Below are 12012 nucleotides of genomic sequence, written 5' to 3'. Positions count from 1 at the left end.
GCCCAAAGACAAGAATATTGTAAACGTATGATAGTCATGAGAAAAAAAAATTAGGACTAAACATTATGTAATTAAATCTCATTATGATCTCAATAATAATTGGGTCATTTTCAAAACGGAAATTTTATGGTTTACTCAATTACTCATGTAACGTTCTTTCATATATATCCTAATAATATAGTTCTAAAAAAAGATATTTCTCTTATCCTATTGGTACATTCGACATATATTTTTAAAATTATTAGGTTTTCAAAATCACGTAACGTTATTGTTAAACTATTTTATAATGTCTTCTTAATAGTTGAATATTTTTATACTAATGATGTAACATTTATCAATATTTAAATAATTCATATGATTTTAAAATATGATTCCGTAAAGAATCTTATATATATATATATATATATATATATATATAAATAGTTTCACTCGCAATCTATTAAGACACTTAATTGACATCATTTTTTATCTTATATAATATGAGAAGGTCTTTTCTAATTTTTCCTAACATTGCGACATTTGGCACTCTCTTTTGTTGACACAAGTCCTCTTTCATTTTAACTTTGTCTCCTTTAATTTAGTTCTAAAAAAAGATATTTCTCTTATCCTATTGGTACATTCGACATATATTTTTAAAATTATTAGGTTTTCAAATCATGTAATGTTATTGTTAAACTATTTTATAATGTCTTCTTAATAGTTGAATATTTTTATCCTAATGATGTATCATTTATAAATATTTAAATAATTCATATGATTTTAAAATATGATTCTGTAAAGAATCTTATATATATAAAAATAGTTTCACTCGCAATTTATTAGGCCACTTAATTGACATCATTTTTTTTATTCTAATTTTTTTTTAATCCATCACCAAAAACAAAAAAATGTCAGGGTAGTAGATATAAAATTGAATGAAAAAAAGAGCCCAAAGACAAGAATATTGTAAACGTATGATAGTCATGAGAAAAAAAAAATAGGACTAAACATTATGTAATTAAATCTCATTATGATCTCAATAATAATTGGGTCATTTTCAAAACGGAAATTTTATGGTATACTCAATTACTCATGTAACGTTTTTTCATATATATCCTAATAATATTAGTCAACTCTTTCGATATAAATAGCAAATATATATTTTCAATCACACATTAACACATAAATTTATGTCCCTCTTAAGCTCTTGATCCACTTTGCAAATTCACATAAATTAAATTGTGTTTGAGAAGCTTGTGTTTGAGAAGCTTGAAGCAACGTATAAATTATAACAAAATTAGTTTAAACTTCAACAAATAAAACACAAGTCATGCTTTTGGTTATTATTATGTTAAGTAAAAGAAAAAAGAGAAGGTAATGGTGAAGTTGAAGAATAGAGGAAGAAGGAGAAGGTGATGACTGATGATGATCATGATGAAGTTGAAGAATAGTATTTTGTTTGTTTATGATCACTAAAAGTTTGCTTTCAAGAGGTATAGTTTATTATAAGAAATAGTACTTATTAGATCTGGTATAGTTTGTGTGGTTTAATATTTTTAACCAATGACCTCTTATCTTTTATATTTTGAAACAATTTTTTATTCTAATTTTCACACTTCTGTATAAACATTTTTTATTTCCTTCACTCAATTTAACCTTTAATCTAATATATTCAAACACAGCAGATAAATCTAAATAGAAATATATACTTAATGCATAAGAATAAAAAAAGGTTTTGAGATGAATTCTCTTTTACCAAAATTGCAACTATTTTAATTTATTTATTTTTAAAATAATCATTCTCTCATTCTCCTTTATGATACTTCAAATCTTTAACTTTACTTTGTTTTTTATTTTCTTCAATGGGTTGAAAAATAAATTAAGACACAATGATAGTAAGTATTTTTAATTTATTTATAGAGATTGTATGGTATATATTGACCATATTTTTTTAGTTTTTATTTGTTTCTAAAACGATACAAAAACGTACGTCTTCTATCTTTATTTTTATTATAAAAAAAAAATTTTATATATATATGTATTATCACTCAATGAGGATTACATGGCCATAAAATTCTTTATTTATAGACCAAGGATTGTTTTCTTACATATTTAAGTATTTTGTATTCTATTTAAATTATGTAAAATGTGATAGAGATAAAAAAAAAAAATTAATAAAATTTTAAGAAATATTTCATTTTTTTATTTTTTCTCAGTATATTTTGTACTATACACATAATTACATTTTCTGCTATGTGAACAAACATGTAATCATATAAATATAATTGTAATGTTTATTCTATTCAAATTTTTTGTTTTAAGATTATTGTTCTTTTTTTCCCAATTTGAATTTAATTAAAGTGATGTTATTAGAATGAAACTTAACATTAGAACTTAAATTCTGTGGATTATAAGAAAAAAAATATGTTGTCTTTTGGATTATTGTTAAAATTATGGTTATGGGAGTGTAATTTAAATGGTTTATAGAAAATACATTTAGTTTCATTTCAAAAATTATTTAGGTTTTGATTGTAAAATAACTAACATATAATTTTACATGAATAAAAAAAAATATATGGTTAACTGGTGTTTAATGGGATAGCAATTAATATTGTAACGGTTGGAATCATTAAAACTCACTTGTATGCATTCATTTAAAAATTAAGGACATGAATGGTGTGTCCTAAAATAATATAATAAGCCATTTAAAATGAGAAAATATAAAAGTACAATGGTTCAAGAGTATAATTAATTCTTTTTCACATCTCCTTTTCTCAAGAGTATGTTAGCCGCATAAAAAAGAGACTTGCATATATTTTTTCATGTGTTTTGTCCTCACTGAAAAGTACCAGAAATCATTTATTTTTTAATATTTTTTGTCATTGGGTGAGTAATTTTTATCCCGATAATAATTGATATTTTGATATTATAATTCCAAGAAAAAATGCATAATTTGTATGGAAAAAAACTTTAAAATCACTTTAAAATGGAACAAAAGGAATAGTTAATTTCTAGATTGATATAAGTCAAGAGCATTGACATCTATTTATTCGTTTACTCTAAGAACACAACTAACAAATCACTAATTTTATGTTTCTTCAACGAAGACAATAAAATTATCAAAAAAATAATTTATAAATTACCAAAAAATATAAATTTGATATTTATATGTTTTTATACTTCAAATAATTACAAATATGAAACATTCCATCCTTTCAAAAAATGTTAGAACAAATCCAAAATCTACACGAATATTTGACATAACAAAAGTAAGACATAAAAAAAAAGAATCATTAAAAGCCATTAAAATGAAAAAGAGCACTACATAGAATCGTGGTCATCTAAATTACGAGAAATTTTGTAACATCCCAGTTTCAGGAATATGGTGTTGCATACGAAGAGGTTTAAAAGAATTGATTTAGCCACCAAAATGCACTTATCTTTTCAGTCAACTGTCCTGAGAAAACTCCACAATTAAGCGTGCTTAAGCTGAAAAAGTTTCAGGATGGGTGACCTTCCGGGAAGTGCTTGTTGGAACTGTGTGAGTGAGGACAAAATCCAGGAAAATATCATATGGTAATTTTTAGGGTCGGTAAACAAGCCTTTAAAGCCTCCCGGACGTAGCAGACCAACCGTCAGAAGATGGTGGACGTGGAACCCATTAAGAAAGATGGCAGTCGGGGTGTCACAAGTGATTTCAGAGCTGAATCCAGACGAGTGTGGAGTAAAGAAAGCTCACACCGCCGGGGGTGACGGTCTTCGTGCGCAACAAGGACGTTGCGATCTGTTAGTGGGGGTGAATTGTAACATCCTGGTTTAAGGGACATGGTGGTGCCTGCGGAGAGGTTTAAAAGAATTGATTTGGCCATCTATGTCATCAAAGTGCACTTATCTTTTCGGTCAACTGTCCTAAGAGAACTCCACAGTTAAGCGTGTTTAAGCTAGGAAATTTTCAGGATGGGTGACCTTCCGAGAAATGATTGTCGGAACTGTGTGTGTGAGTGAGGACAAAACACAGGGAAGGATCATGTGATGATTTGTAGAATCGGTAAACAAGTCTTTAAAGCCTTCCAGATGTAACGGACCGACCGTCAAAAAATGTTGAGTCCACAGGCCGAGAGAAGATGTCGAACCTATTAAGAGAGATGACGGTCGGGACGTTACAAATTTTTTGCTACAACTTAAAAGCCTTGAAAGACATATACAAGGTTTGAGACTCTTAACAATAAAATGTGACAATGCTTAAATTACTAAAAAATAAAATTTAAAATCTATACATTGGGCCTAGATATAAGTGGAAAATCGACATATCGAGTCTGGTAAATCACTTATGCACGTCTTCTAAAATAAGGCGATTAAAATATTGCTTATTTTTCAATGATTAGCATTATTGTAATTTTTTTTTAATAAAATCATGTCTTCTAAATCTTAAAAAAACATATTTACTACATCTTTAGTTTTTAATAATAGTTTCCAAGACTTTAATATAAACTTATGCATGTATTAATCTATTGTAGAGGTTAATCTATTGTTTCTAGACAATTGTTAATATATTACACATTTAGCATCTATATAGATGCATTTGCACCTGAAAATATTGTGTGCAAATTACGAAAAAGCGGTGATATATATATAATTTAGTAATCAAACCCCTCGACTAAAGATAAATCGTAAAAAAAACCCTCAATTATATATTTAGAGAAAAAAACCCTCAACTTCAAATTTTTCATGCAAATTCTCCTCCGTCTACAGTATCGTGAAATTGGACGGACTATAATTCAATTTAAAACGTAACTTTTTTTAGTATCTCTCCTAATCGATTTCGACACCACGTAAACTTCAGAGAATCTCATTATGATAAATTAGGGTTCCTCCATTTAGATTTTTCACTTTGAGAAATTTAGAGCTAAGGTTTGAGGATTTATAATCGGATTGAAGGACGTTTTGTTGTTTTTGTTATAATTCATGTTGTGTAAGTGTATATATGTCGTTTTTCAATTTCAATTTAGTTGTAGTCCATGCACTTTTCATGAAAAAGTAGACGGAGAAGGATTTGTAATAATAGATTTTAAGTTGAGGGGTTTTCTCATTAAATATATAGTTGAAAGGGTTTTTTTTACGATCTATCTTTAGTTGAGAAGTTTTATTACTAAAAACCTTAGAAAGACAGACTATATAGTGTCTATATATATACTATTTTTAAGAAAAGATTATGAAGTTTATCTTTATAATTCACAAAAGTACTTCTAAATTTTTAAACTGCAATGAAATATTTTTTTAAAAAATGTATTAAAGTAATGTGTTTTTTTAATTCTCCATAATTTAAAAACATATAAATGAATATCTTTTAAAATTTTCTCATAACATATGTTAACAACTACATGTGCACTTCATATATAATTTAATGTAAACTTTATTCTATATAAAGAATAATTGAATGCGTAACCCACGCATCGCGTGGGACACTCTCTAGTACTTATATATATGTAGGTTAATAACTTTTAACATGGCTAATTACTATTACAGTATACTCATGTTGCTACTTGCTAGTTTGAGATTACTTCTCCATAAATCCTCTCTTAAGCTTAGCAAGGAAAAACACATCAATTACATGATTTTGAGCATGATGTGCTTATTCCATGCATCTTAACAAGAATTAAATCATTACTAAGCTTGACGAGCTTAGAGCTTGGTGGATAAAACAAAGAGAAACTCAAAAGTCTTAAGGATTGACGATTATAGACTTGGCCTTTGGGAAACATGTGTGGTCGTGATTAAGTAAAAAAATATGAAACTTCCGTCAAATTGCATTAGAAAAATATGAGAAACAATCTGCTCTTGTCACCAATCTACCATAATTTCATTAATAATTGCCCTCCGACTTTCTTATTGCAATCTCAATCTTAAAAGTTTATGTTCGTCTAAAACTAGTTTCCTCCTATGGCTCACTCGTCTTCTTCTTGCACTTGGGTTTATGATGTCTTCCCGAGCTTCAGTGGGGAAGACGTCCGCGTAACTTTCCTTAGCCACTTTCTCAAAGAGCTTGATCGGAAATTAATCATTGCTTTCAAAGACAACGAGATTAAGAAGAGCGAATCGCTCGACCCCGTTCTTAAACAAGCGATTAAGGATTCGAGGATTGCGGTGGTCGTGTTCTCCATAAATTATGCCTCTTCAACATGGTGTCTTAACGAATTGGTGGAGATAGTGAAATGCAAGGAAGAGTTTAGTCAAATGGTGATACCGGTTTTCTACCGTTTGGATCCTTCACATGTGAGGAAGCAGACCGGTGACTTTGGGAAGATCTTTGAAAAAACATGTCACAACAAAACAGAGGAGGTGAAAATTCAATGGAAGGAAGCCTTGACCAGTGTAGCTAATATTCTTGGATATCATTCTACGACTTGGTATGGTTTTATAAATACTTATTTGAACTTATATATTATCTTGAAATTTTATTTTTTCATGTTTGTGAAATTGTATATTCTTGTAAGGTTTAATGAAGCAAAAATGATTGAAGAAATCGCCAATGATGTTTTAGATAAGCTGCTTTTAACTACATCGAGGGATTTTGAGGACTTTGTTGGCATTGAAGATCATATTTCTGAAATGAGTATATTGTTGCAATTGGCATCTAAAGAAGTGAGAATGGTTGGTATATGGGGTTCCTCAGGGATTGGTAAGACTATCATTGCAAGAGCTCTATTTAACCGACTTTCTCGACACTTCCATGGTAGTATTTTCATCGATAGAGCTTTCATATCTAAGAGCATGAATATTTATTCTCAAGCCAATTCTGATGACTACAACTTGAAGTTACATATGCAAGGAAAATTCCTGTCTCAAATTTTAGACAAAAAGGACATAAAAGTATATCATTTAGGTGCAATGAGAGAGAGGCTAAAGAACCGGAAAGTTCTAATCTGTATTGATGATTTGGATGATCAACTGGTGTTAGATGCCTTGGTGGGTCAAACTCATTGGTTTGGATGTGGGAGCAGAATCATTGTCATTACAAAAGATAAGCACTTTTTAAGAGCGCATAAAATTGATCATATTTACGAGGTCCGTCTCCCATCTGAAGAGGCTGCTCTTGAAATGTTATGTCGATCTACTTTCAAGCAAAAGTATCCGCCTGATGGGTTTTTGGAACTTGCTTCTGAAGTTGCATTGCGTGCCGGTAATCTTCCTTTGGGTCTTAACATATTGAGTTCCTATTTGCGAGGTAGGGATAAAAAGGAGTGGATGGATATGCTGCCAAGGCTTCGAAATGGTTTGGATGGAAAAATTGAGAAAACACTAAGAGTTAGCTACGATGGATTAAATAACAAAAAAGATAAAGCGATATTTCGTCACATTGCATGTCTTTTTAATCGTGAGAAAATCAATGACATCAAGCTGTTATTGGCAAATAGTGACTTGGATGTTACTATCGGGCTCAAAAACCTCGTTGATAAATCTCTTATCCATGAAAGTTACGATATAGTGGAGATGCACTCTTTGCTACAAGAAATGGGAAAAGAGATTGTTCGTATGCAATCCAATGAGCCCGGAGAACATGAGTTTCTTGTGGATTGGAAGGATACTTGCGATGTACTTGAAGATAACAAAGTAAGTGTTTAGTATTCTTGTCATATACGTATCTCACGCTATAAGACTTAAAGCATGTCATTTAATCAACCATAATATTAAGGCATTTGTTAATTAAGCTAATTAATGATTTTTTTCCCCTCTTTTATTTTTATTATAATTTCAGGGTACTAAAAATGTTTTAGGTATATCATTGGATATAGATGAAATTGATGAAGTACATATACATGAGAATGCTTTCAAAGGGATGCGTAATCTCTTTTTTCTAAAGTTTTTCACAAAGCGGCAGAAGAAAGAAATAAGATGGCACTTATCAAAAGGTTTTGATCATTTCCCTCCTAAGCTAAGATTACTAAGTTGGGAAAAATACCCGTTGAGATGTATGCCTTCAAACTTTCATCCTGAAAACCTCGTTAAACTCGTAATGCGGTGGAGCAAACTCGAGAAGTTGTGGGATGGAGTTCATGTAAGATTTTAGTAGATTTTAAATAACATCGAGCTTATAATGTTTTGTCGTTTCAACTGATGTCTAACTTAAATAAACTTCAGCCACTTACAGGGCTCAAGGAAATAAATTTGTGGGGATCCAAAAACCTGATAGAAATCCCAGATCTTTCTATGGCCACAAATCTTGAGAAACTTGTTCTCAACGATTGCTCGAGTTTGATGGAGATTCCTTCCTCAATTCAGTATCTCAATGAATTATACGATTTTCATATGGAACGTTGCGAAAATCTTGAGATTCTTCCTACTGGAATTAATCTCCAATCTCTCTACGACCTCAATCTCATGGGATGTTCACGGTTAAAGAGTTTTCCTGATATCTCAAGCAACATCTCAACGCTCGATCTATATGGAACAACCATAGAAGAATTACCTTCTAACTTGCATTTGGAGAATCTCGTGAATCTTAGGATGTGTGAAATGAGGAGTGGGAAATTGTGGGAAAGAGAACAGGTATGTAAGCCATTTTTAAATTCACTTTTATAGGGACTCTTTTCTTTTTAAAGAAGTTAATGTGGTAGACTGGTAGGACTGTTTTCACAGGCTTTTGATAGTATGTTTATGGCCTCTGTTTAAATATAGCCCATATAGATAGGTGATACCAATGTTAAAAAATTTGGCCTAGGCGCTCATGAACCTCCAGACTTTAGTTTTTAGTAAAATCGGTGAATCAAATCGGTTTACCGGTTTAGATGTTCAAAATCGGTATTCATCGGTCAAATCGGCCGTTTAGTTCATGATTTTTTTTTTCAATATGATATCGTTTTGAATAAGTAAAAAAAATTAAGCAAAAAAAAAAAATTACTTGAATACTAAACCTGTAAATTATGAATTAAATTTTTCACTTTTTTAATTACTGAGATTAATTTATTTTAGTTTTCATATAAATTAGATGTGAATATATATCATAAATTTGAATAGGTAAGGTTTTAAAAATTTCATATTTTATAACCAGTTATAAAATTATGAAAATATTTAGATCCAATGATTTTCTATTTTTTTAGTAAGGATATATTTTGAGATGTTTCTGATAAAATAAATTAATATATAAAAACTCAAAAAGAACTTTAGAAAGTAAACTTACTTATTCTTTAGCTTTTTCTCTTAACATTTTAGTTTGTTTATACAAACAAAGTTCTGCAACAAGTCATGCGGAGCGTGGCTACACACTAGTTACAGTAATTTGCGAACTGACAACTGTTGCTCATAAAAATCGTTAAAAGTTGTTTTGTCTTTGGTTCAGCCGCTTACACCCCTCCTGAAGATGGTGTCTCCTTCTTTGACAAGAATTTATCTCTCGAATATCCCTACTTTGGTGGAGCTTCCTTCTTCAATTCATAATCTCCATAAACTAGAGGAATTGAGTATTTGGAACTGCAAAAATCTTGAGACTCTTCCAACTGGAATCAACCTCAAATCTCTGTATAGCCTTGATCTTAGTGGATGCTCACAGCTGAGGTGTTTTCCTGATATTTCAACCAATATCTCTGAGCTCTTTCTCAACGAAACAGCGATTGAAGAGGTTCCTTGGTGGATAGAGAACTTCATAAATCTAAGCTTCATAAGTATGTCAGAATGCAAAAAATTTGAAGTATGTTTCCCTAAACATTTCTAAACTCAAACATCTTGAGATGGTTGACTTTTCAGACTGTGGGGAGTTGAGTGAAGTCATCTTGAATAATAGTCCAACTTCAGTGACCAACAATACTCACTTACCAGTCTGTATCAAATTCATCAACTGCTTCAAAGTGGATCAAGAAGCTCTCCTTATGGAACAATCGGGTTTCTTCGAGTTTTCGTGTGATGAAGTGCCTTCATATTTCACTCACCAAACTATTGGAGCCTCTCTGATCAATGTACCTCTTCTTCACATCTCTCCTTGTCAACCATTCTTCATATTTAGGGCTTGCGCCTTGGTTGATTCCGAATCTATTTTCATAGATAGTCCATCCAAATTCCAGGTATGTTGTCGGTTCATAGACAGCCTCGGAAACCACTTTGATCCCCCTAATCAACACCATGTCTTCTCAGCATATAAGAAAGCTAGTCATATGGTTATATTTGAGTGTTGTTTCCCTCTAAACGATGACAATGCTCCTCTAGCTGAACTTAACTATGATCACGTGGATATACAATTCCATCTTACTCATAAAAACTGTCAGCTCAAACTAAAAGGATGTGGTATACGATTCTTTGAGGACGATGAAAGCAGTGACGGTAATGAGACTGAATACAATGAAGAGTGTCCATATAGCGATGATAAGTATTTTGGCAGTGAAAAGTGGGAAGACTGCGATGATAGTGATCTTAGCAGTGAAATTGAACAGTGGAAAGACTGCGAGGTTAGTGATCTTGGCTATGAGACTGATCACAGTTCGTAGTGTGAAGACAGTGATGTAAAGCAAACAGAAGCATAGGTAAGAATATAGTTTCAATTGCTCTTCAGTTTATATTTTGATTCTCTTCGTTCTTATAAAGTTGTTGGATATACAGCTGCTGCAAGTAAGTAAATGGATTGTTTAAGACAATGTGAAGGGACCACAACTGAAGATTCTGTTAGGGTCTAGGTGGAAACGTCTAATGCAAGGTACCCTCATTAAGTATCATGAGTTTCTAACTCAAAAATAATTGGCTATGAACAAATTGACACATATCACGTATATATTACTCTACGTCTCGTCATGGCGCTCCCGCTGATTACCAAGAAGGGCATGAAGAATATGGTAACCACTTAGTTTTGTTTTTCTTTTTAGAGGTTTGACATAATTCATGGATTTTGGTGGAGTTTTATGGTTGTTTGTTACCCTCTATAAATCAGGCTTTGTTCTTTCAAAAATCGTAGGCTTTGTTTTCTGGATTGATATATAGTAATGCTCTTTGTACAGTTATCTGTTTAATTTGTAGATTCCCACCAATCTATCTGCTAACTCAAACATGTTGGTCCTCAGACTGCAACACATTTCACCATTATAGACATCAAAAACTGACCTAGTTGAATAAGTCAAGAACTGATTGAACTAGAAGATTGAACTGACCTGATGATAATGAACTGAGCATCTTTAGTTCGGTCTTTCACGAAATGTCCAACGATTTAAATGCCTTCAACTCATCTACCGACATTTTCAGGTTTTCATAATTGGACTTTGCTTCAGTCAATGCTGTCTTTATGCTCATCAATCAACTAAACAACAAAAAGAAAGGACTGCTCTATGACTTATATCCAAATAGTATCTAGAGAAATGATAGACCACCAATATACTCACCATCAATGGCACCTAAGTCCCCCATCCTTCCATATATTCCTTCAATTTTATTGTTCTCCTTCGCACGTAATACTGCTTTCACAACATCACCCTTATTAGTGTATAAGATTGGTTTAATATCAACTGATAACCGAGTGTGGTTATTTCAGTTAACCGGAACTCTCCCTTATAAATAGAGGGTTCCATTGTAACAAACTTCTTTAAGAGAGTATAACAGAATTTCATCATCTTCTTCGTTTCTCTCTCGAATCTTTCTACAACTATCATGGTATCAGAGCATTGAGTCAGAAAACTCAACAATTTCGATCAAAATTCTATGGATCTTCGAGTTTTTCCTTCGCAAATCTCATCGATTCTCTCGTTTTCACTCTCTTCTCCGATCAATTCTTTATAAATTCAGCTGAAAGATCTTGCGATGGTTTCCGTTGAGAAATTGCGGCGTCGTACTAGAAGATCTACTAAAAATTCAGCTGAGAAGACTCCAGATCGTGTTTCTTCTTCACCGATTCCACCGATTTCACCTCCGATTCAACCAAATTTCGTATCAAGACCTCCGATTCATCCTTTACCACAGTTTGACTTTACGGATGCTCATTATTCGCCATTTGCTCTGTCAAACAGCGATAGTCCTGGTAATACTCTAGTCTCTGAGGTACTTGATGGATCTAATTTCTCG

General features: G+C 31.8%; 1 protein-coding gene across 1 annotated transcript; it reads left to right on the top strand.

Moving 5' to 3' along the window:
* Positions 1-5458: 5458 nt before the first annotated feature.
* LOC9313210 (disease resistance protein RPS6) lies at positions 5459-11003 on the top strand. Its single transcript, XM_021024066.1, is given in 5 exon segments — positions 5459-7590; positions 7736-8035; positions 8119-8526; positions 9317-9652; positions 9654-11003. Coding segments are annotated over 5 exon segments (3516 nt in total). The 5' UTR covers positions 5459-5919; the 3' UTR covers positions 10455-11003.
* Positions 11004-12012: the final 1009 nt, after the last annotated feature.

This window comes from Arabidopsis lyrata (assembly GCF_000004255.2).
Source record: "Arabidopsis lyrata subsp. lyrata unplaced genomic scaffold ARALYscaffold_5, whole genome shotgun sequence".
NCBI lineage: Eukaryota > Viridiplantae > Streptophyta > Magnoliopsida > Brassicales > Brassicaceae > Arabidopsis > Arabidopsis lyrata.
This window is presented reverse-complemented; position numbering and strand designations above follow the sequence as displayed.